General features: G+C 37.8%; 3 protein-coding genes across 3 annotated transcripts; 2 read left to right on the top strand and 1 right to left on the bottom strand.

Moving 5' to 3' along the window:
- Positions 1-8,443: 8,443 nt before the first annotated feature.
- On the bottom strand, positions 8,444-11,737 carry LOC103951056 (cyclic dof factor 1). The gene is made up of 2 exons (XM_009362339.3): positions 11,421-11,737; positions 8,444-10,158 (listed from the first exon to the last, which is right to left on the bottom strand). The coding sequence occupies exons 1-2, from the start codon at positions 11,697-11,699 to the stop codon at positions 8,872-8,874; spliced, it is 1,566 nt and encodes a 521-aa protein (XP_009360614.1). The 5' UTR covers positions 11,700-11,737; the 3' UTR covers positions 8,444-8,871.
- A 5,055-nt stretch (positions 11,738-16,792) lies between these two features.
- On the top strand, positions 16,793-18,192 carry LOC103951057 (uncharacterized protein At5g19025). The gene has a single exon (XM_009362341.3). It carries the CDS (start codon positions 17,248-17,250, stop codon positions 17,944-17,946), a length of 699 nt encoding a protein of 232 aa, XP_009360616.1. The 5' UTR covers positions 16,793-17,247; the 3' UTR covers positions 17,947-18,192.
- A 3,394-nt stretch (positions 18,193-21,586) lies between these two features.
- LOC103951058 (pentatricopeptide repeat-containing protein At5g50390, chloroplastic-like) lies at positions 21,587-24,286 on the top strand. The gene has a single exon (XM_009362342.3). It carries the CDS (start codon positions 21,948-21,950, stop codon positions 24,066-24,068), a length of 2,121 nt encoding a protein of 706 aa, XP_009360617.1. The 5' UTR covers positions 21,587-21,947; the 3' UTR covers positions 24,069-24,286.
- The last annotated feature ends 2,079 nt before the right edge of the window (positions 24,287-26,365 follow it).

Raw genomic sequence — 26,365 nt, 5'->3', positions numbered from 1 at the left:
TTTTAGATTTTTCAAAACGAGATCCAGACCTAACCCGGCCCTTTTAAAACAGGCCGGTTCCTACGGGTCCCCACGGGTCCTACAGTAGCTAAGTACAGACATCAAAACCTTCTCATCCCCCTCTGTCTCCCTCTATAACACATTTTCTCTTTCTAAAGCTCCCTCATTTCCGATGGAAGACGACGATGAATTCAGAGATCTCTACACCGACGTTCTTCAACCCTTTGAATTGTCCAAACCATTGTCATCATCTGCGCCACAACCTCACCAATCTTACATCGCGCCCCAATCTTTCTAAAGTCTGATCGATCCCAACATCCTCGACAAAAAGGACAAGATCCTTTTTGCAGCTCCGCACTTTAATCCTTATGTTTCTCACCTGCCCAATTACCAAACCCTAGCTCTCGCCACCTCGGTTCCAACCAATTCCGCTAGAGATGTCGCTCCAGTTCGTGGGCCTAGGGTTTTGGAGGCTAAAGATGTCAAATTGCCAAAAGCCAATTCCATGGATTTGAATATTACTGGTAAAGATTTGGATTTGACGGAAAATGATGTGAATTTCGACATCGAGGAAGCTAACAATATAGTTGTTAACTAAGAGAGGCGAAGATGACTGGGACAATGACGAATCCTGAGAATAACAAAGAGGCTGCTCATGGAGACCGACTGACCCCTTGACGACTCGACAGCGCTGTTGGTGACGACCTGACGGCGCTGCTGGTTGATAACAAGCAACTCGACTACTACAACCACTATAACACTAACAACGACTATGTTTGAATGGACAGAGCTGGGAGAATTCAAGATCGAGGTAAAGATGAGTCAAGATTTGGAGGCCGCTATGATCGAAGTTAGGATTTAGGACTTTGGAAGTCTGGAGAATTCTACATAACCTAAGAAATAAACGATGAAGATTTAATCTCCCTACAATGAACGGTGGAAACGGTTCGGGTCGGGGGCCCTTTTTCCCTGAAATTTGTACCCGCCCCACCCTGCCTTGTTTTGAATTTACAATATATGTACCCACCCCGAATTGCAATTACCTGCCCTGACCTGCGGGTCCAGGACCCGTTTACCCAGCCTTAGTTTGATTGGCACGACGAATTTTATTCGAGCTATATTCTAATAGTATAAAGTACGGGAGAGGTTTGAATTTGGAATTATAAAGCAGATACTATGGGGGGGAGCTACTAAGAGATCAAAATGGTCCCTAGTCCATCCTGCCTTTTTTTTTCTTGCTACTCTAACAAATCTTATTGTTGCATATCAATTTGATACTCTTAAAATTTTAAGTATGTTCTCAATCCAAACTCTTTTTCGTTCCAGGCTAAGCCTCAATTTTCTCTCCATACCTCTTATTGCAGCGTAGACTTCACTTCTATCAACTTTTTTTTAGCTTTAACTTGTATTTTACAAATTTTCTTGCTTACTCTTTACCTCATATCCAGTTCTAAGTTTATACATTATTTTTAGTTCTCTCTATTGAACTTGGGGATTTTCAATTTTTATGCGAATTACTTCAATCTCCCATATTTTGAGATCAAATTACCTATGTATGTGAGAGGCCTGCATAGATAAAATCCTAGCTCTGCCACTAACGGACACATTACTTTAGTCAACTTAGCTTCATTCTATTTCGGTGCATGATAAGAGTTGGTTGCATGCAACTATGTAAGTCAATGCTACGATTATACTATAAGCGTTTTAGCCATGGGATTTGATTTTAACAAAATTTCAAATCTTTTAGTTTCAATCTCAACCATTCACTTTTCGTATCATTTAATGTTACGTAATATTGAAAGAAAAAAAATCTCATAAATATAGTCAATAGTAGTGGTGTTTCTCTTATAGGTATTAAAATCGTGAAAACTTCATTCGATCAAAGAGAACAAGATTATATTATAATCCATATTTATATATAAACAAGTAGTAGTCAAATCTAATGTTGAGATTAGGGTCGTGCACACTTTAACTTATATTTTTTTATCAGAGTCGAAGTAAATGCCAATGTCAGATTTCCTCGCTATTTGCCCTGTTACAGCAAAAGGTCAACTATACTTCAAAGAAAAATGTTACGAAGAACCTTTTTTCTTTTTTTAATTATATTTTGTAAAATACATGATCTTTTATATATATATATATATATATATATTTTTTTTTTTTTTTTCTTTTTTTTGTGCATATAAAAAAAATGTTACGAAGACTTTTTTTTAAGATTATATTTTGCAAATCACATAACATTGTTCATATATTTGTGCATCAACAATAATGAGGCATCACTGCGTTATGATTTATTAGTGAGTTTGCAGGTAAAATTGTTGTATTCAGTGTATTATTCATAACGTAGTGACGAAATCTTCAATTTTGGGCCTAAATCTTAACAAGCTTTCCTACCCCTACCGGGATTTAAATCCTAATTTTTTTAGGACATGTGCTATCACCACGAAGCTATTAAACCGGTTAAGCCTAACATTTTTAACCAAAAAAAAGAAAGATAGACAAATAGCAAACAAAGAGCCCTGTTATGATGTTCAAAGAACAAAAAAAAAGTAACAAGAACTAAGATAAGAACTAAAATTTAGAGAGAGAATTACACGTTGGTTGACAGAGAACCTGTACTAATGAAATGATTCATATTTCACCATGAGTTAAACTAGAAATGATTCATATTTTTCTTGCCACAAAAGTTTGATCATCTTAGTTGAGCTGAGGAGGAGGGGTCAAGATATACCCTGTTCTCGGGTTCACATTCGGTTCTGGATCTGCATAATCCATCAATGTGATCATCTTCCTCGATTTTCCATGATTTTCCTGAGAAACAAACAGAAAATTTATTAACCACTCATCCTCCAAAATAAAGTAAAAAGTACCTAACAAAAGTGAAGGGACAAAGACTCTTACCTTTGAGACTAGAACCGAAGAATCTTCACCATGCTCAGCAGTCTCCACCAGCTTTCTCCCGAATCCTATAGAAAAACAAAACCAAATTCACAATTGGTCTTTCTGGAATAAAAAAAAAAATACTAGGAAGTGATTTCCGCACTCTCTTCTACTTCTGCACGCCTCGGTAGAAGAAAATGATTATGCGAAAGTCACTTTCCAAAATATGAAGTTCTCCAATGAAACAGTAGAAACGTTACAGTGTGTGTTACGTACCGTGAGAGAAACAGAGAGCGAGAAGGCAAGAAACAACGAGAAATCTCAGAAACCAATGACGACCCATTTTTTCCTACAGAATTCTGGGAATTGGGCAGCTCTCGGAATTCTGAATACGATTTGGGATTTGATGAGATTTGAGGAAGAAATGGCAAAAGCCTGGAGCTTTAAAGTTTCCAGGAAACCGACTTATGAGCTTTCAGATCTGATAAAAAAAGATAGTTAAATTTGGGGTGTAAATTATATGTTGGACAATATACGTATAGGGAGATTATTGGCTGGGGATAAAGGTGTGAAGAGGTCGATTCTTTCAATAACCCTATTTATACTCAACCACCTGAGGACTGAGGAGATCAGAAATTATGTAATAATACCTGATATTAAAAGAGTAATATAGAGAAGATATTTTCGATGATACAGATAAGATAGAATTGAATATCCCAACTGTAACCCATTGAATCTTTTAGGACTGTTTTTTTGTAGTATTTTCCACGGTGCTATCTATCCATCTCTTTTTACTTTCTATACACTCATCTTAATTTTTTATCATCACATTGAATGAATTGAAAAAAAATAATAAGGAGTGTATAGAAGATAAAAAGAGGTGTGTAGTATGGATAGCACCACCCTATTTGTAAAGAAAAAATAATTCAGGTTAACTCAAATTTTTAATGTCAATAAAAATTCATTTGAATATTAATGTAGAGTTCGTAAAAGTTGTTCATAAAGCCTGCATAATACTTCAGTTACCAAATTTGCAAGCTAAATGATGTGATTGTAAATGATTAGATTATCAATTAAGTGTCGATTCTTATTAGGAATACATCATTTGGTTTGCAATTTGATTTAAAAATTTTAATCATCCTAGCATTACTCTTAATCTGATAATATGTGAAATAATTTTAGGATGACAATCAAAAGACAATTGTAGCAACAAGTCCTAGGCTCCTAGCTACAGGGAAAATAAAATCCCAAAACAGCTGCTGTGAGAGTGCTCAATTTCTAGCAATTAGGACATTGGAATTATACACAATCTTTTATACTTATGTCCTTTTATTTTGGGGATGGGATTAAGTCGGTCAGTTGAATAATTAATCAAATTAATTAGTTTCGTACAACCAAAGATACTATGAAAGTTGACTTCTTTTTCTGTTTTTAATTTTAGATTCATATTTTACACGATACATCTTGAGTTCAATTGTTGATATTGATAAATCACACAGTGATATTTTCAGAAAGATGAACAACAGTGACGAAGCCACCAGCTAGTTAATTTTAAAATAATAATTGTCACATCCCGACCCGGAGGGGACCACTTTCCGGACCCGCTCCACCACCGTAGTACGATATTGTCCACTTTGGGCCCGACCACGCCCTCATGGGAGTGCTCTCGCGCGCTACTCGCTTAACTTCGGAGTTCCAACGGAACCCGAAGCCAATGAGCTCCCAACAGGCCTCGTGCCAGGTAGGGATGAGAATATACATATAAGGATCACTCCCCTGGGCGATGTGGGATGTCACAATCCACCCCCTTAGGGGTCCGACGTCCTCGTCAGCACACTAGCGACCAGGGTTAGGCTTTGATACCAAATTGTCACATCCCAGCCCGAGGGGGACCACTTCCTGGTCCCGCTCCAGGACCGTAACACGATATTGTCCGCTTTAGGCCCCGACCACGCCCTCACGATTTTGTTTCTGGGAACTCACACAAGAACTTCCCAATGGGTCACCCATCATGGGAGTGCTCTTGCGTGCTACTCGCTTAACTTCGAAGTTCCAACGGAACCTGAAACAAGTGAGCTCCCAAAAGGCCTCATGTTAGGTAGGGATGAGAATATACATATAAGGATCACTCTTCTGGACGATGTGGGATGTCACAATAATAATAATAATAATAATAATTTGAGGATTAACATGGATAATTTTGCTTATTGTAAGTAAGCTTCTGAGTTAGTGAAAGGAAAAGGAGATGATGATATATAATGCTATTTATTATTAATTAAAATAATCAAACTTAACTTCTCGTAATTAAAAGTGGGAAGCCATTAGTGTTCCCACAAATAAAATCTAATATTTTGTTGCTTTCCAGGCAAAGTGAAGCTTCGACCCCCTCTCAATCCGTGACCTGTCACTTGGTATTTGTTTATTTTATTTTTTTAAAGAGCAAAACCCTCTCTCAAATTTTAATATTTTTTATTGCATAATACAATTTTATTTTGTAGCTCGTAACCAGTGGGCAGCAAACTAGTTGAAAAGTTGTCACGCTTTCAGTCCACTGTATGTATAATGCATGTTATCGTATCCCTTTTTTTCTTAAAAGGGAAACAATTAGTGGCAAATATACCCACATACTCACCAGTTTGAAACCTCGAACCTAAGACCTCATGTATGTTATCAATATTTGCTAGTTAATTATTTTTTAATTATCAGCTAATGATTTTGCTATGGTAGTTCACGTTTTTGGAAACCGAAAAAACTCATAGAGATATTTCAACCTTTCTCTGACCACCATAATATGAAACACTAGTGTCAGAAATCGAACCTAAAACGTACTGTGTAAATAAGGGCCTGAAATTCATCTTTTTTATTATTTTTTATAATGGATTGGCTTACTGTATACAGCTTAATGGCTTGGAAAGAACCATACAAAACATGGTACTCCCAAATGAGTTGACTTTACAAGTTACAAATCTCGATGATCTCTAACCTACAACATAAAGCTACCTAATATCTTACTACTTAGGTAAATATGATCACATAACAAAAATATTAAGATTAGTCGCTCGTGCAAGTGTGATTTGATGACAATTCACGTTTGCAAGATCTACAAAACCAGAAAATTAAGATGTGTCTGCATGCGTTAGTTACTGATTATAGCACTCATCAACGACTGGTAACAATTAAATCAACTACCCCTTTGTGGACTGATCACAAAAGTTTCAAATTAAGAACAAGAAACCCTAATAGGTGTGGGGTTTAGGACTGGTGTAGCCGCAGGTTAGGAAACAGTGAAGGAGAACCACAACATTGGAGACTTCTATCGAGAGGCTATAATTTAAAGCATGCAATATTCACACGTAAGGCAGACTTCTATCGAGAGGCTATAATTTAACCCTGCATTCATGCCTTCAATGAACTCCACCGAACCTCTAGGTTAGGTTGCGTGAGCTGACATTTACCATCAACTTGCACTACGAAAGTATTCGGTAAGGTTGTCTTACCACGTCAACATATATAAAACGTGGGAATCACGAGCTGGGACAAGATAAAAACTTAAGTATAGCAGTCTGGCCACACGTAGCTAGTCAGGTACTCTCATATGAGAATGTACCATGTGATTACCATTTGACTTCACGTAAGTATAGCATACAGAGTAGATTCTCTTTCCTCTTATTATCGTCTCCTCTTCTCACACTTTTTTTCTTTATCTTATTCTTTATATAAAAAATTTTAAACAAAATGTAAACGTGACGTAATCGCAATCGTTTATATAAGAGAGAATAAAATGAAAGATTAATTAGGAAAAGAGAGAATTATACTCTATCCCGTACAGCTCCCAATGCACAAGTCTCGCGCTCTATTGTGGGAGGAGCATTACTGGTTGTCAAATCAGATTGTCTTACTCAACTTTTTCTGTATGTATGTATGGACAGACAAACCACGTGATTTGGATGCTCGTATTGAAGTTTTTTCTCCTCAACTTCAAACAAATTTCCCTTCATGCAATTAACTGCAAACTGATAAATTGGCGAGACAAAATCCAGGAAAGAGGGGAACCAAGAAAGCTCACACGGATGGGGTCCCAAGTCCAAGACCAGCAAATTCGAGCCATCCAAAAACTGGTGGTCAACCTTTCTCCTAAAGTACCCTACACCAAAAGCATCTCAATGTTCTTTGTTTGCAGTCACACGTTTTCTTTCATGATTTTCGTACGTCTCAAAACGTGACATGAATAACTACCAAGTACAAATCCAACATGCTTTGCTAAATTGCTTTAAAAGTTGAACTTCGTAAAACGCGAAGAAAAAAAAAGAAGGATGATGTTGTCCACATACATGTTTTTACTTGTTTGTGTTCCTTTTAATTTTCGGCTATCAAATCGAATAAATTGAAGAAGAGTAATGAAAAAAAAATCATAGGAGTATGTGAAAGATAAAAAAGGATGTGTGAATTTTGAATAGCACTACCCAAAAAGAAAAGAGAGTGAAAACAACACTAACAAATGGAACAAGGAAAAGGCAAACTTTATGTCCACTTTCCAGCATTTTGGTGCCCTTTGGTTTGAAATGAATGGAAAATAAAGTGTTATAGCTCAATCCAACAGTCCATGAACAAAACTTATATGCAACTATAACGGTACAATACTGTTCTAAAAATCTCTGTCTAAGTGCTAGGTAGTTGGTCACCGTTCCGATTAATGTCTAGACATTTGAAAATTAAGAAATAACGCCTAGACTGCCTAGGAACCCGCCTAGACTGCGACTTACTTAGACAAAAAATAGATAACTTTCATTTTGCATTTTATTTTTTTAGTAAATTGTAATAGACTTGTTAAATATTTAAATGAACACACATTATATGTTTGTTCCCCATGTTTTCATTATATTCCAATACTTCATAATATATATGTCATTCTATTCTGTAGTTTAAGATGTAATTACATATATTTTATGTAGAAAAACACTTATTTACACGAAATATAATATATTTACTTAAATCCGCCTAGGTGGCTAGGCTCTAGCTCATCACTCGACTAGCGCCTAACGCCTTTTAGACACCTTTACAGTAACGGTAACTCACATCATAAGCTGGCACATACTAAGATACTATTACTAAGTGTCGCAATTCATGTAAATTTCTCTCCAACCGCATCTCGCATCCTCTATCATATTGACGGTCTCCAATAACTAACTAGTTTCCATAGGGGCCGAGGCGGAGGCAATAGTTGCATGTAGACTGGAGGCTGCCATGGTCCCCAGCCTCCGTGTGGCCCTATGTAATTGTGTGGCCCTATGTAATTGGCTTACAAAATTCTAAACTTTCATGTAGTTATACTAGAAATGGCTAACAAATGTGTTATTAGTTATGTTTACAACAACAACAACAAAGGCTTTTCCCACCACGTGGGGTCGAGAAATGAACTCTCATGTTTACTTAACAAAAATGAACAATTGACAGTTAAAAGCGAATCGAGAAATCCAAATCTGAGATTTTCCTGCAGGAGGAAATTATGGTATTTAAGTGGATATAAGAAGAAAAATACTACATCTTCAATTAAAACCACAAATGAAAAGAAAGTTTTTCATTTGAATCCCCATGTTATTTAATTACATATTGGGATTATGCTACACAAACCTGAACTCTTCCAGTTCTCAATTTTACATGTAATTATATGTTCAAGAACTCAGCAAACCATCTAACTCAAAATACGCACGTTGCAAATATTCATAGTAGCACTCACAGGGGGGAAAATTAGTGGCTATTTCAGCTTAAGGTAAGATGGCTCCCAGCTCCTAATTAAGAGAAAAGGCCGCAAAATCCTCCTCTCGTTTCCTCCATTGACGGCTTTGATGTTTGGTTTTGTGGCCGACGATGGTTAATCAACAAGACTGCTGGGAGTCGGAAGGCGGTGTCATATTGTGTGGAGCAGTTGAACATTGCTGAACTGTTGGCAACAGTTGGAACAAACAAGAAGTGTATAATAAGCTACCGATTTTATGAGGTCTCCTGGAAATTGAGTGATCTAGACAATGCCGCTGGATTGGCTTGCAAGACCTGAGAGGCATCAGAGAGGTGATTCTTTTGATCACCCTTTGACTGGAAGGCCTTGAAGAGTCCCCCGCTGCTAACTGAATCAGCCTTATCATTCTTAATCCCCAGTGTTGCCCATATAGAGCTTTTTGCAGCTTCACCCGGGTCATCAATCCTCAAAGTTTTTGGAATCCAAAGATTTCTCTCAGCACTCTTTTCTCTCGGTGGAGCTTCTTCCTCAGAGCTATTTTGTTTCACAGTGTTCTCTTCTCTTGAATGTTTTCCCAAGGTGGGAGAGTTGGGACCAGAACTTGAAGCACTGTTGTTTGAAGACAATGGAGGAGGAAGCCAAGGGATACTCCAAGCACCTTGCACAGCACAACCCCAATAAGCTGCAGCAGGGTAGAAGGACATAGGATAACCTGGAGGGCAGAAAGCAGGTGGTGCGATGGGAGAGTTCCAAGGGTAAGGCCAAGGAGCCCCGGGAAAGCATGGTATTTGAGGTGGGAAGCCCTGATAATTATGCATTACTTGCTCTTGCGATCCAAATTTGCACGCCTCGTCCTTTGAATTTGAATCTGTCGCTGTTGATCCAGTCAAATGATCATCTCCAGTTACTCCAGCTCCATAAGAAGCTGGAGTCCTCAATCCTTCAGGTTTCTGAAATTCATTACGCGTACAGTTCTGTATATTTTTATCGGCTAGATGGACAGAAGCCACTGATTCACAGAGGGGAGTATCCCTGCAAAATGTTAGGACAGTACCATTTGGTTGTACTGAAGGGTGGTGAACTCCATTGAGACCATCAGCTTGAGCATTCGGCATAGCTTCAGAGACAGTTATGTGACGATAGTGAGAAGCAGAATTCTTATTCTTACGACGACCGGCACCCACAGGCACATTCCTCATTGTCCCACCAGCTGTCCAGTATCTCTGGCAGTTCTTGCAGAAGTGCCGGGGTTGGTTGACATTGTAATTGTTATAGTAACAAAACTTGGTGTCCATACTATTACAGCGGGGGCATGGAAGTATTTTATCTGGTTTCTTCAGGGTCTTATCCTGCGAATTACTTGTCTCACTCTGTTCCTCTTCAGTCTTCTCAGTCTTTAGCGTGGCACTCTCCTTCTCAACAGGTGATTCACGGTTTACACCTATTCTGGATGCCGCATCTGGATTTGCTAACTCTTCCGAAGATAATGTTGGGATTCCATTTTCCTGTGTCTTTTGAATGGGTTTTTCCCCCAATGTGTCCTGAATTGATAAACAAATTAATTGAGAAGACGAGTTTCAAAACTGAGTATTGTTGAAATATAAACAAAACATTATCATTTATCCTTTATGTCTACTACGTTACTACAGGATACAAAAAAGGTCTGAAACTTAACTATCTACTGCTGGCATGCTGAATCGACTGAAACAATTAGACTCCTTATTACATGGCTGTGTTGAAAATCGAACTCCAATGCTTAAAAGTAAACACGACATGAAGGTTCCTGAGGACTTGCCTCTACATAAGATATGAAACCCCTCTTTCTTTTTGACACAATAGCCTCCTTTGCCTTCATTACGAAGGAGTTTTAATCAATTTGGTGATGAGGGGTTAATGGCATCTTTAGAGAAACATTCAGATTCATAGTACTAAGCCACTATGTAATGAGTAAAATAGCACCAGATATTCATATGTCATCCTAGTGTCGCATTGGCCACATGAAAGTCCTATAATTTATAAGCAGGCAGGCTAAAAGTAGAGATCAGTACTAGCTAACAGAAGTGTCGGCCTCCGAATGCATCATGGTAGAAGCAGCAAATGATTAGCTTGTTTGTAGAGCATTTTTTCAAATCTTTTCAACCCTCAAATAGAAAGAAAAAAAACTATGAACACAAGCTACGAATCGATATCCCCAATACAAATGTAAAACAAGCAAAGTTTCAAAACACAACCTAACCTCAAACTGCCACAAATCATAAAGGGAATCCATTTAAGCAAAGTTCAGCTGAAATTTCAAAAGAGGACACAAATGAAAAACCCAGAAAGTGCAAACAAAACCCATTTGAAATAGCAAAATTTCGAATGAGGTTGAGCGCTAACATAAGAAAGTTGCTTGCTTGCTTGCTTGATTAATCACTAGCAGAAAAAGTACAACGACAACACAAAGTAAAACAAATTCTTTGAAAAATAACCAGCAATCTCCAAAACAATTAAAAAACAATAATCTGATAAGCATGCCTCAAAGCAAACAAGATTAGAACTTTGTAGCTGATAAGATTTAAAACCCACCTTCGAACCCCAAAGAAGCAAAAACAAGCAAAAAATATGTTCAAAAATCAATTGAAATGAATCACAAAAAAAAAAAAAAAAAAAAAAAACCCAAAAGCAAAAGCCAGAGCAGCATATCAAAAAGTCAACAAAAATCCTCCACAGAAAGCAACCCATGAATCCATTCGAGCTTCCAAACAATGCTCAACACTAAAAATAGAAAATTTCGGACACCCAAATCCCCAAATTCCATTACCTTGTTGTCATTGACCTTTTTCTCTTCCCGGTCTCTGTGGGCATTGACTTCGGGCGAAGAGTTGGAGGAGGATGAGGCGGCGTGGTCCTGATCGACAGTCTCTTCCGCGACAGTCCCGGACGACGGATCGGGTTCCGGAGCTCTGGTAACTCCGACCGAGTCGCCGCCGGAGCTCAGCACCGAAATCGTCTTCCCGAAAAGATTGATCGCTGGGTCCTTTGCTGCCTCCGACATGTTTGCTACGCTTTTCTTTTCCTTTATCTTTTTCTCATCAAACATTCGATTCGGAAAAAAAACCTTAGAGAGAGAGTGCGTTTGTCGTCTATCTTCTCAGCTGTCTATGGAGGTGGTGTGCCACGTCATCGGGGAGGGGAATTCTGAGCCACAAGTTCAGTAGTGGTTTTTGAAAAATAATTTTTATTCTGTTTTTTCTTTCTGTCTTTACCTTTTTGCCCCCATCTCCATCTTACTAAACACTTCTCTTTTCTTTTCTTTTTTTATTTTTTTTTATTTTTTATTTTAAAGAGGACAACTGGTGGCAGCCACGGTTATCCATCTTTTTTAGGAGCCGGGAAGACTCACAGATGCATTTCAGCCTCTCCTTAGCCACAAGTCTGGCCTTTACACAAGTAATGAGTTTCGAACCTGAAATCTCCAGTTTTTAGTTTCAAGGAAGACTATTCATGTAGATCATAAAATATAATGACTTGTAATCATTTTTAAAGTAGTTGAGTCTACTATTCCATCAAATGAAATTGAGCATATATGATGCACTTTGATCCAAAATGTCCACCTAGACACTCGGATGGAGCTATGGTGACTTCATTACCTTCCAAGTGTCGAAAATCACAACTTGATTCGGGTGTCTGAATTGATATTGCGGGTCAGAGTTCCAGATGACAAAACCAATACAACTCGATTCAAGTGCTCAAGTGAATATTTAGGGTCGGGGTATGTAAATATTTCTCATACCTTTTCAAGATAGCTGTTCAACATTTTATCCCAATTTTACTTTTAATTATTTTATCCCAATTACTGCATTTATAAATGTATTGCAAATATATTGAAATAAAAACAAGTTAACAAGTTTTTGTTCTGCAGTTATATTATATAAAATTTTGTTAAATACAACATCTTTAGACTTTTCTTAGTAGGAGGGAATTGTTCAATTAAAAAAAGGGATATACATTTCTTTTAAATAAAAAATTATTAAAGGAAATCAAATGTGGCACCAAATTGTACCTGAAATAGTATTTTAATTAAATATAGTTTGAAATGAAATTAAATATGAGTATGATTAGAACACCTATATTCCATATTTTTTCCACATGACAAATCATACTCCAAATTCTAAATGAAATTTTACTCAGTTTTAAGGTCTTTAAGGTCAAATGATAGCGTAAAGCACTTTTTTTTTTCTTTTATAAGAAAAAAAAATCCGAATTTTGCCGAGTCGTTGCCTTGTAGTTGCATAAATTGGCGTAGAAAACCAAGTCTATAAATTAATTGAATTATATATAAAAAGAGAAACAAATTTGGTGAAACATCATAATACCAAAAGCTCATCTATGCTTTGCAACTTTTAAAAATAATGATGATTGCAAGTGGTCATTTACCACAGTAGTAGAAAGGTGTTGAGTATTTACATAATGACGTGAGTTCAAATTTCACCGGTGACGAATTTAACATCTAATCTAAAAAAAAAAGCTATAGTTTGACAAAAAAATAATAATAATGATGCATTAAATAAAGAAAAATAAGTAAAATAATTATAATAAAAAAACAAAAAAGATAAAAAAAAAAAATTAAGTAGATAGTGCTTTACTGCAATAATAAAAAGTAATCATGGCTATGCACCTAGGTGTGTGTCTGATTCATTCCGAACCCCATACCTTTGAACAACTAACAACTTAGAGTATCTCCAATAGAGATGTCAAAAAATAAATATCAAATGTTAATTTGATGGCTAACGTGGCAATGTCATTTTCTTTTTTTCCAACCGATATTTTTTTGTTATAAATGATATTTATATAACTCATTTTAAAAAGAAATCAATTAAAATAAAATTTCAAGGTCCATAATTTGTGCATTAATGGGATCTACACAATAAAATAATTAAAAATTATTTGACATCACATTTTCTTATATGTTAATCCGCATAGGATTGACATATCGATTGAAGTTTGCTCATATCTTCAAATTTGATAACAAGACATTTCACTTAGAATTTAACATCTTATTTGAAAATAGTCTCGGACACTAAAACTATCATTTAAAAAACATATTTAAAAAATAAAATAAAAAGCAAATTGTAACACATGTTCGCTAGTCCATTAATTAAAGCAATTTTAGGCAGAAAAAGAAGTTGATAAAGAGTGCCAAGTCAGACCTACCTTTTAGTGGGCCCCGCCTGAAAAGTAGTGCAAAGTCACCAAAGGCGAACCCCATGATTCAGGTCCACTCATTTCATCACACGTGTCAAGGGAGGTATACGTGTGAAGCATCTCCTGGTTCTTGGGGCGAAACACCAAAAAAAATCCTGCTAACGGCTGTGATTTTGAAGAAATTTTTAGTTGTAACAAGAATACGAATGGTATATTACGTATTTTTGTATAAATGATTGAAATTTTTAATTTTTAAGTAATTAAAATTTTAACATAAATATTTCACTATTTATATGAAGATACCACTTTATGTGACGATTATATTGAAAAATCACTCGTGACTTTGCCTTTCAAACACACTCCTTTTGTGCTGACACGTGTACCGAACCCAAACCGGGAGCCTATCTGACCCTTTCCACGTGTGACGCGTAGCCGTCCGATTAGATGGAATATAAACTTTTTTATATTTATTTCTATGTACTTTGTTTTATTGCTAACCACATGTTAATTTATTTTTTATTTTTTATGAATGATTCTTTTGGCCGGAAATAGTATTTAAGGTTGTTTATTTGTTTATTTTATGCTTTTATATGCATCTTTTTTCTCTGAAAGGCATAAGGTTTGTTTTGAACCTTATATTTATATTTTAGATTTGAACTGGCCGATGACTTCGTTATGACAACTTGTTTTTTAAAAAGTCGGTGATTGCAGCAACACATGTATTTGAAGTGCATTTGAAAGAAACATCGTTTATGTATTTGTTGTATGAAGTTTTTAAGTGTTTTTTTCGTTATTCAGTGCATTTTTACTTTAGTTTCTAAATCACTTTCTTCAAAAGTACTTTTAATCATTTTAAAAACACTTCCAAACATTATTGAAAATTTTGATAAAACTGAAAATAAATAGAATGCTAGGAATACGGGACAATGGATTGAATTGAAGTTCAAATCCAGTACAGATACTGTTATCTGGTCGAAATCAATTTGAGAAAGAGGAAGAAATTTGGGAAAATGAAAGTGTGCATTGGGCTTTTTGTTGTAAAATTTGATATTTGGGCTTTTATGTAGTTTGGTCCACTAATTTGGGCGATGCAAAAGGAATTAAATACCCATGAAATAGTATAGGTTAGAGAAAATATAACTTCACCTGGTTAAAGTTATTTCTAACATTAGGTTCTTAAAACTGTCATAACTCCTCACTTTAGTTCTTAAGATTTAAAATCGATAGAAGTGGATTGTCCATCGTCAATCATGTTGGTCATTTCATGAAAAGTGTCCGTTAAATTAAGGGTATTTGTGTTAAATCAACCATTCTCCTTGAATTGGTGGTTTATTTAATTTAACGGGTATTTTCCATAGAAGAACCAAAAAGATTGACGGTGAACAATCTTAGGGACCATTTTTATCGATTTTAAATCTCAATGACCAAGGGCAAAAGTTACGATAATTTCATAGATCATTTTAGCTACAAAAACCACCCTTTAATTTAGAATATTGTAGTTGACTTGGTAACACGACGTTTTCGTCAAGGTGAAGCACTCAGGAAAGTCAAGAAGCTTATGGGCAACACGGCTAATGAAGGATATGATGCGTCCATTTGGTTGAAAATATGGCACTACGTACGTTGTACTTTGTCTTCTACCTTTCCTTAGTGCTTATGCAACCCAAAAGTGTTTGGTTCTTTCCATTTTACTTTGTGTGCCAATTAGCAATTGCCAACCCAAACGCGTAAATTCTTCATTTCGTTATTGCTTCCTTTTGTTCTCACTTGTTTGGCCTATTTCTTTACAAAGAAAGGCATTTATTCATCCATGGAAACCTATTTAATTTCAAACATGAACATTAAGATGTCTCAAAAACGTAAAAATAGAAAGCAATCTAACATGTTATACTGTCAAACCAGCAATATTTCATTTTTTTCACATGAGGAGTTATGAATGGGGGAAGATGGATTTGATTCATAGTTTTTCAGGTATTGAATTACAAGTTCTAATGATAAACTCAAACTTTATTTATTTATTTAATGTCTCAATATAAAAAAAATCGAGAATTGGCACAATCAAATATCATGTTTTAATAAACCGTTAAAGTTAAGAATATAAGAAACATTTTTAATACACATTTCAGTTAATATGCATGTCATAATCATGAACCACCACGAGGTGATTTAGTGGTTGTGGGTGAATTTTAAGCTCATATTCCACATGGTACATCTTGGATTTAATATCTGGTGTTAGTGAATCACACGATGATGCCCAGAGAGTGAAACACCTTTGTGAGTGACCCCCGACGGGTTGGAATGCAATGACAAAGCTACTAACTGATCATTTTTAAGGCAAAAAAATGTCATAATCATGACAACAATTTATACAATTGAACTTTATGTTACGTTTGGCCAATCCCCCCAGCCCTAAAAAAGGTGGACTGTTGTGGTGCAACCACCAACTGATCCCTTTTTAAAAGAAAAAAAAAAGAAAGAACATGGCATAACCATGACAACAATTTATATAATTAAACTTTATGTTACGTTTGGCCAGTCTTCCTGACTTTCGAAAATGTGAAATATCGTGGCAAAACTACCAAATGATAATTTTTGTTTTTTTTTTTTTTTAAAGAACATGTCATAATCATGACAATTGCATAATTAGACTTTATACGTTTGGCCTCTCAAACATAAAATTCCTACTCCACCATCGATTAAGATGACTAATTCCACAAAAGAACATACCACCAAAGTTGGTTTCCTTTCCATCAATTCCTCATTGGGGTGACTTGGTCACCATCTTGACGAAACAAAAAAGAAGTTAAAAAGAAATAAAAATAAAATCTCTTTTAATGCTTAAATATTCCAAATTATGCAAAAGTGGACCAAGCCCAATGAACTACCCCACAAATCATGCGCACATCATTGTGCGGCAGCGGCAAAAGATGGAAAAGCCCATCTCCGACGCAGCCCACGTAATCCTCACAACTTGTCGCTCGGGATTTTCCAAAGCGTGTATAAACGAACCACGGAGAGAGAGAGAGAGGGAGAGAGAGGGATCGATAGTTTTACTAGTTCATTGCGGAAGAAGAAGAAAAATGTGATAAAAAAACTCCCAGTAAATTCTTCTTCCTTGTCCGCTCTGCTTCCTCTGCTTTTCGAGCCGGCCAATCGCATCCAAACCCAATTTTCACTTTTCCAATTCTCTCAATTTGTTTTTTGTATTTCTGTATTGATCTCTCAAGTTCTTAGCTGTGAATTGGATTGAGGGGTTTGAGATGTCGAAACAGGATTGATTGGTTTTGATTTGGATTCGGGGCACCGACGAGTGGTTCAATCGGATCGTCAGGTGCAAATCGGATTTGGGTCGATCTTATTTTTCGGTAAATGTTGGTGGGTTTTGAATTTTGATCGGATTTTGTTGATTGGATTGGAAATCAAAATTCTGGGTTCGATTTGAAATGGTATATTTCCATAGCTCAATCTCGGTCTGCAACTCCGTTGACCAACCAAACGCTCCCATGGCGGATTCAATGAGTTTAACCGACCCAAGTGCCAAATCTAAGCAAACCAACCATGTTCAAGGAAGAAGAAAGATACCCAATTCCCCCAATTGCTCAAAGACTCCTTCTTGCGATCGATCTCGATCGGCTTTGATCGATGTCGTGTTATTCATTGCGGTGGTTTGCGCTTTTGGATATTTGCTATTGCCGTATGTGAAGTTTGTATCTGTTAAGACAATTGAAATTGTGCGAATAATCATATATGTGCTGAGGGAGGAGGTTTCGAATGCTCCGTTGGTGTACGGATGTATGGGACTTAGCCTCTGCTGTGCGGCATTGGCCGCTTGGGCTCTGCTGGCCTGCACCAGCAGGAAATGTGGGAATCCCAATTGCAGGGGCCTCCGAAAGGCTGCTGAATTCGACATTCAGCTGGAGACGGAGGAGTGTGTGAAGAATTCGGCTTCGGTGGCTAAGGACGGAGTGAAGAAGGGCCTTTTTGAATTGCCCCGCGATCACCACCGCGAATTGGAGGCCGAGCTTAAGAAGATGGCGCCACCTAATGGGAGAGCAGTGCTTTTGTTTCGGGCTAGGTGCGGGTGTTCTGTTGGTAGATTGGAAGTTCCGGGACCGAAGAAGCTTAAAAAGATCAAGAAGTAGGATTATGATGAGTACACATGAGTAGTCATAATGCAGAGAAGAAGAGTGCCGTTCTGTAAGCTGTCTTCTTGGAACACAGTGTTGTTTTTAAATAAGCTTAGCTCATGGAATAAGTTGTAAGGATTATATACCCTTGGTTATAGCGGGGAATATAACAATCCCGTATTTACTTTCATTTCCTTTTGGTTATATGCTTTGTCTAAAGTTCTTGAATTTGAAATTTAAATTTGGTTCTCCATTGATTCAGTTCTTCGGTTCTTTTTCTTTTCGTTTATAGGATATGATTCTTCTGTGAGGTAAGATTATCTTGAAATGGTTTCTCTGCATTTGCACAATAGTGTTTATCGATTTTTGATGTATCGTGCTCAGAGGTAGCGTAATTGTACTTCCGTTGCAGAGAAGTGGTCTCTGATTCCGCAGTTTCAAGTTTTTGTTGAAATTTGCAGCTTACTTGGCCGTGTAAACTTCTAAAAGCAGGGAACTTTTTCATTCATATCATGCCAGGTGACAGTAATCTGGAAAACCTGGCTTAGAAAGCAGCGGTTCTGGTTCTATGAGTGGAAACTGATGAGGTAAACTCAAATGCGAGTCCCCGAAGGAACTAGCATTTGATTGTGACTGTATTGTGGTTGTGATACGCTTTGTCTACTCATGTTTGCACCACACTGCATAATTTGCTTGGCTGCTTTGCTTTATCTTAGTAATTTATTCTGCTTTAGGTTAGCTTTAAGCTTTATCATAAAGAAATCAGTCTGATAGGATAGCTAGTGCATGCACACATGAAGGTTCCTAGTGAAATATTAGACCCATTCTTCATTCATTTGCAATTGCAATGTATTGTATACTCCCTCGTCGATAAATTATGTTTCAAGATCCTTATCAAAAGAAGATTGAGGCGTTCTCATTCTGCTTAGAGTAGTAGAGAGTTTCGGGTTTGAAAATCCTCGGATGTAATTGTTTAGGTTGGAAAGAAATACGGGTGAAGATCATTTGGTTGTGATGGTGCAATTGCTGCTCTACCGGTTCACCTGCACGCGTGGGTGGCTGGCGGTACCTGGTTTCTAGACACAAGTTCTCGAACAAATTCACGGTGGACTGCGCGTATGCATTCGACGATGTTTGACATGTAAGGTTCAGAATGCTTGTAGTTAGATTACTAGTGAACTTTGTTGTTTGCTTTGATGGAATGAGCACAAGAGGATGAACTTAGTCCACCTTCAATCCTTGGGAGTGAGAAAGATGAAGGGACATGTTGGGCATAAGGAAGTTTCCTTTGCTTTGATGCAATCAAGAGATGGTGGTGGTGTTTCATTTTTTTTAGTGAAATTCACTTTTGTGTTTTCTTTTCCAAGAATAAAGGGCTGAGGAAAAAGTTTCCCTTTCACTTTTTTGGGTTTCAATGTATGGTGGCTAAAAGTGGCACAACAATGAACACTTCTGCATTTGGGGTGACACAGTAATAGTATTTTAAATTAATCGCTAAGCCCATGGTAGTAGTATTTTAAATCACCGTCTATTTTAACGGTATTTCAAATTATTGTTCATGATAACGGTATTTCAAATTGATTACGCACAATCAAGCGGGAAAGTTTGGGTGCGTAGCATTGTGTGGTCGACTTGGAAAGTATAAAACACGTTTCCCATTCTAATCACGAATATAATAAATATTTATATGGCCGATACATCTACTATGTATCTAATTGAAAAGGGAAATTTTATTTAAACCTAACTACCTTATCTTCAAACCCAACTTAAATATTTTTGCCAGTAAACTCTCCATTTTGCTCCAACTTTATTTAAAAATTAAAAATAAATTAAAAGAACATGAACTCACATATCTGCCCACCATTTTTCGCCGTCTTCTTCACTGACACGATCGTGAATCTCTTGTCGTCGGCATCTCTTAACCACCCCCTCTTCCGTATTATCTCCCTCCTCTATTTCTCACACTCTTCAACCATAATGCCGGCATCGGAGGCCTACAAGTTTCAGAGTGGTACAGAGCCGACAATGCGGAGAACCACGAACTTCTATGGCTGAGAAGGGATGTCGAAGTTGTCGATGAGGAAGGCGTTGAGATGAAGAGGGATCATTTATGTTGTATGAACAGTTCGAAGTCAAAACTTATGGAAACTGAATGGTGTGCCATATAAGGCAGTTGTGATGCTAAAAGAATTTGAATTGAAGTTGCCATGGAGAATCGCCGGTGAATCTTCTGTGGGGTTTGAGGTGGAAGAGAACCACTGGGTGTGGAAAGAGATTGCAGTTTTGTTTATTTCTTTTTTCAGTTTTAATCAAAAGGTGAATTAGGAATTTTAAGAAAATATTTTTTGTGTTAGGTGTAGAAAGAGGTTGAATGGGTTCCAATAAAATTTCCCAATTGAAAATGTTTGTGTGTTCTATATATGTCATTTTTTCCATAAGAGCAATACTAAAGGAGATAAACTTTGAACACAAAATCTCGAGTACATGCTTTTTGATTACTTTTTTTAAGGCTTACCTGTAATAAGTGTTGACATATATTTAACCGTTGTATTTGATTTAATGATTTAAACTAAGTGATCAAGGACTGGCACTTAAAAAAAGAGTGCTACTAAGCCCACCCCAGTGTCTTATCACTTCACCCACTTTAAAATAATACTTTTATTGACAAATTTATCCTTGTATAAAATGACCTTTAAAGACTTAAAAACTAGCCAATCATATCTTGCCATAAGCCCCTTCACCTCCTCAATTAGGATAAATCATTAGATAATTTAGTATTACTACATCAACACATAACTTCCACTCAAAATTTAACACATATACAATTATTATACAGCTGGACTTAAAACTTATTTAACATAAAAATGAAATTAAAAAAAAAAAATTGAAGAACCCCATAACCACCACCTTCCCCGACCTCAGCCTCCACAACTTCACCCCATTTTAATTTCCTACCGCACTGCTTCAACCCCAAACACTATTGCTTCTTCCTCCTTCCCTCTCTTTATCCTTTCCCTCTCTCTTATGCATTGGCTTTCTCACCGATCGTCTCGCTCGCCATGGCTGAGACCTTCGCCAAATTCATCGAGGTTGTGCTCGGACTGCAAGCCCATCTCGTCCACTGATCTCCTATGCGGTCCTCCAAAGACTCGATCAAATGGGGACTTGAGAAGCATCTCCCGATTCCCAAAACACGCCATTAAGTTGGACCGAGGATTTTGGGCCAGGAGGGGCGCTGGGTGTGTTTTTTTTTTGGGGGGGGCGTTTAGGTTGAGGTTTGGGTGTGTTGATAGTGACGGTTCTGGGAATTTTTTGGGGAGGGGACTACTGTGATATTTGGAGTTGGAGTTGTTGGGCATATTTGTTTAATGATAATTTTCATTTTTGTTAAATTATAATAAATTTTTTAAAGCAAGGAAAATTGGAAGAAGAAATATATAGGGTTATTTTGGGAATAATGGTGGGTGGGAAAAGAGTTTATGTGTGTTTTATCTTTTTATGGTAAATGTGAATATAAGGTGGATGAAGAAATAAGACACTGAGGTAAGTATAACATCACTCTAAAAAAATCATTACTCCATGTGAGATACAAAACCATATCCATTAATTGAGAAGCGAAATCCGCACCCCTCTTTTCCAGAATCATCAAATAAATAAATAAATAAAAAGGTGCAAAAAGCGCACCGTTTTGGTTGACTGTCTAGTTTCCACCTCCAGAGCCTGCACAGAAATATAGAAGCTTTTCAGTTGGAAGGTGAGCAACTTCGAACTACCCGCATCTGAATTTTCCCGGCGGAATTCCCAATGCTGATCCTCTCTCCTACACCGCCGACCCCTTCGTCCCCCTCACTCTCCTCCTTTCCACCCTGAAACCGCACCGTTCCTATCCTCTCCTCCCAACCGCAACCTCGTCGTTTCACTGAACGGAGACTCCGGTGTTCCGTACGTTTCAAGGGTACCAACTTTCCTCACCAGCTCCATTTCTGATTCGCTGATCTAGTTCCATTTTTCAAATCATGGAGATCCCACTTTTGCGCTACGAAAATATTGCGTTGGATCAGTTCCAGAGCGGATCCAGCTTACATTATTCGTTCTCGGATCCTAAGTTCTTCAGGCGGAGATCGTTATCTCTGTTTTCTGGGTACTGTTTCCAATTCAATCGACGAAAATGGAGGAACCCATTGCCGCATATCAAGTGTTCTTCCGTGGAGCAGGAGCTGAAGCCGCGTCCGAAGCCCGTGCCGTCGAAAATCGAGGTCGATGAGCCGAAGGCGGCGCCTTTGGAAGATACCCAGATCGTGAAACGCAATTCTGGGCTTTGTAGTCAGATTGAGAAGCTGGTTTTGTGTAGTCGGTACCGGGAAGCGCTTGAATTGTTCGAGATTTTGGAGTTTGAAGGTGGGTATGAATTGGCGGGTAGTACGTACGACGCGTTGGTGAGTGCTTGCATTAGTTTGAAATCGATTAGGCGGGTTAAGAGGGTTTCTCGTTACATGATTAGTAATGGGTTTGAATTGGATCAGTATATGAGGAACAGGGTGCTTCTTATGCATGTGAAATGCGGGATGATGATTGATGCACGTAGATTGTTCGAGGAAATGCGTGAGAGAAACCAGGTTTCTTGGAACACGATAATCGGCGGCCTTGTGGATTCGGGGAATTTCATGGAGGCCTTCCATTTGTTTCAAATTATGTGGCACGAATTTTCTGACGCTGGATCACGGACTCTTGCCACCATGATTCGGGCATCAGCTGGTTTGGCACTCATTTTTGCTGGAAAACAGTTTCATTCCTGTTGTTTGAAGATGGGGCTGGGTTCTGATATTTTCGTGTCTTGTGCGTTGATCGATATGTACAGCAAGTGTGGGAGTATCGAAGATGCTCAATGTGTGTTCGATGAGATGCCGCGGAAGACGACAGTAGGATGGAATACTATCATTGCAGGTTATGCACTTCATGGTTACAGCGAGGAAGCTCTGAGTATGTACTATGACATGCGTGATTCTGGTGTTAAGATGGACCATTTCACATTTTCCATGATCATAAGAATCTGTGCAAGGTTGGCTTCACCGGAACATGCTAAGCAAGCTCATGCAGGTCTAGTTCGTCACGGTTTTGGGTTAGATATAGTGGCGAACACATCACTTGTAGACTTCTATTGCAAATGGGGAAGAATAGAAGACGCCCGTCATGTTTTTGATCAGATGCCCCTCAAGAATGTTATATCTTGGAATGCCTTGATCGCTGGATACGGTAATCATGGTCGGGGTGATGAGGCTGTTGAGATGTTTGAGAAGATGCTTCAGCAAGGAATGGTACCTAACCATGTTACATTTCTTGCTGTATTGTCTGCTTGCAGTCATTCTGGTTTATCAGAATGCGGATGGGAGATTTTTGAAGCAATGAGCAGGGATCACAAGATCAAGCCCCGGGCAATGCATTATGCTTGTATGATTGAATTGCTAGGTCGAGAAGGGCTTTTACACGAAGCTTATGAACTAATAAGAGACGCTCCCTTTGATCCCACGGCAAATATGTGGGCTGCCCTGCTAACAGCTTGTCGAGTCCATGAGAATTTAGAGCTTGGAAAATTCGCTGCAGAGAAACTTTATGGGATGGAACCTGATAAGCTAAGTAATTATATTGTGCTCTTAAATATATACAACAGTTCTGGGAAGTTGAAGGAGGCTGCCGGTGTTGTTCAGACTTTAAGAAGAAAGGGTTTGAGAATGCTTCCGGCATGCACTTGGATTGAAATTAAAAAACAGGTAAATATTTTTCGTTATGGAGACAAAAGCCACGCTGAAATAAGAGAGATTTACCAGAAAGTGGATGACTTGATGATCAAGATTTCACAACACGGTTACATCCCTGAGGAGAAATGTCTACTTCCTGATGTCGATGAACATGAGCAGACATCGTTTTACCACAGCGAGAAACTGGCCATAGCTTATGGTCTGATCAGTACTTCGGATGGGACACCACTGCAAATTGTGCAGAGTCACCGTATTTGCCGAGACTGCCATTCTGCGGTTATGTTAATTGCTAGGGTTACGGGAAGGGAAATCGTAGTGAGGGACGCCGGCAGATTCCACCATTTCAAGGATGGGAGTTGCTCTTGTGGAAATTACTGGTGATGGCAGAGTTATTTGTGTACTCCTGTTTTGATTCCTCTTTGATTTATTTAATCGTACATTTACAAAAAAGAAAGTGGAGTGTCAGAGGAAAAAAAAGAGTGAAAATCACTTCCGATAACTGTTGTACGAGTTCTCTCAGGCTTACGGTTAAATACTATATGTTGTATACAAAGAATAAAGGCCAATGAATAGAATCAAGATCTTTTTATTCTTCTTCATATTGCTTGCAAAACTACTTGTCTCCTATGTAAGTTTATCTTACACAGCCGGTCCCAAGCCTGAATAAAGGAGAGGGCTAGGTGTCAAGTAGTCGACAACTGACACTTCGTTTTCATGTCGAATCCATATGAGTCTATTGAGCCGATTATTTCTTCTTCAAAATTAAAAAAAAAAAAAAAAAGATGTATGTTGAGTTTAATCAACGTATTAACAAACATATAAAATACAATCTAATTAATGTAAAATATCATTAGGAAACTACATATGATGAATAAGAAAAGGCTGACAAAAAACAAGAACATCTTCAAAGACTACGAAATTGCCATAGTTGAGCCATATTGGTGATTATATTCACCCACATGTTGATCTCATCGTCTTCTTCCATCATTGCGGGCACGTCAGGCTTAACATTGATCCTGCAGAGCGGCATGGCAGGTTTAACATTGATCCTGCAGAGCGGGCAGGAAGAGCGCTTGGCGATCCAGGTTCGAACACAAGCTGAGTGAAACTTATGCTTACAAGGCAACGTTATCTCCTTATCGACTTCTTCACAGTTCAAGCCTTCCGTGCAAATACTGCAGCACTGCCACTCATCCGACAACACTGGCTTCGTCATCCACGCTTCCTCCATAAGTGATCCTATGGATGCCACGGTCGCTACAGAAGCATTGTTGGATTCTTGGGACATCATCCTCGTCTTTATCTTTGCGTCTTCCGAATTATCAGACACGGTTTGATTAATATGCTTACTTATTGATGTTCGAATACGAGCCATTGTTATCTCCTTATTGGCTTCTTCACCGTTCAACCCTTCCAAGCAAATACTGCAATCATCCGACAGCAAAGGCTTCATCATCCATGCTTTCTCCATGAGTGATCCTATGGCTGCTGCGGCAAATACAGACGCGTTGCTGGATTCTTGGGACATCGTTGTTGTCTTCGAGTAAATTCCTCCGAATTACTAAACACCTTGATTATTTGCTTGCTTATTGAGGAGTACTTGGCCTCTGTATATAAAAGGCATGCTATTTCCTGCATCGTGAAGGACGAGTCCATCTCCCAAACTCTGTAGGAAACCTTTCTTTGGTTTGTTTTTGGAGGAGAGCAGAAGATGTAATCCTACTGATGAGTCGATTTCATATTATATATTTTATCCTATTTTTAGTATAATTTGGTAATTATTTTGGTAGAATTTTGATAATTTGCTTTATATTTTCAACATAGGACATTCGACTTATTTTGAAGCGAAACGTAATCAAACGGACGAATTTTGGAGTGATTCAAATTGGAGGACGTTTGTATGTTCCTTAGCTTGTTCGTGTTAAAATTTCAGTAATTTCTACCAAGCGGTTATTTTCTGGTGATTAAATAAAGAAGCAGTGCGCGTTGCTGGAAAGTGACATTCTCTGTAGAATTTTGGGTGAATTTATCAAGTCAATTTAGGATTATGTTTCCTAATTTATTTCAATTTATTTGGTTTCCTAATTTTATTCTAAGACCTTTTAGTAGGAGGATTTTATTTAGAGTAGTATAAATAAGCCTTCTGGGCGGCCCTTGATTTCTTCTTCATGCAATTTTTGGGGATTTTTGGGGAGAAGATTTTGGGCACAGTTTAGAGATTTCAAGACTTATATTTTCAAGGTGTTTTCATTTTTTTTTTCTATTTCAATAAAGACTTTGTGATTTTTATTATGAATATGCGTAACCAATCTTTTTTGCTAGGGCGAGGCCATGAGCCTTAGCATGAATCTGTAGTCTTTATTTAATTGCTTATGATATTATGTATGCATACTTTGAATTATTAATCACTGTGTTTAAATTGTCTTTGTGTTTTAATGATTCGCGACCATTATGATGTTTATAATTGGATGCAATTCGGTTGGAATGCCACCAGAGGATTGAGTATTGCTTCTTCTGATTGATAGTTGTAATTTCACCTAAGGCGAATGCCATGTCTTAGGGGTTCCATGGTTTTTCAAGGGGTTTTCACAAAACGTAATGAGTCATGCATATTTATATTTGATCTGAATGCCACAGATGAATTGCATGTTTGATATACGTTCTAGCTTGAATGGCAC

The sequence above is a fragment of a genome, unplaced genomic scaffold (assembly GCF_019419815.1).
Source record: "Pyrus x bretschneideri cultivar Hongxiangsu unplaced genomic scaffold, Pyrus_bretschneideri_v1 Contig13, whole genome shotgun sequence".
Taxonomy (NCBI): Eukaryota; Viridiplantae; Streptophyta; class Magnoliopsida; order Rosales; family Rosaceae; genus Pyrus; species Pyrus x bretschneideri.
Note: the sequence above shows the minus strand (reverse complement) of the source record. Positions and strands in the feature narration are given on the sequence as shown.

Coding starts and splice junctions, on each gene's coding strand:
- LOC103951056 (XM_009362339.3), bottom strand. CDS start 11,699: ATGTTTGATGAGAAAAAGATAAAGGAAAAGAAAAGCGTAGCAAACATG. Junction 10,159..11,420: donor AAAAGGTCAATGACAACAAG/GTAATGGAATTT, acceptor TTATCAATTCAG/GACACATTGGGGGAAAAACC.
- LOC103951057 (XM_009362341.3), top strand. CDS start 17,248: ATGGTATATTTCCATAGCTCAATCTCGGTCTGCAACTCCGTTGACCAA.
- LOC103951058 (XM_009362342.3), top strand. CDS start 21,948: ATGGAGATCCCACTTTTGCGCTACGAAAATATTGCGTTGGATCAGTTC.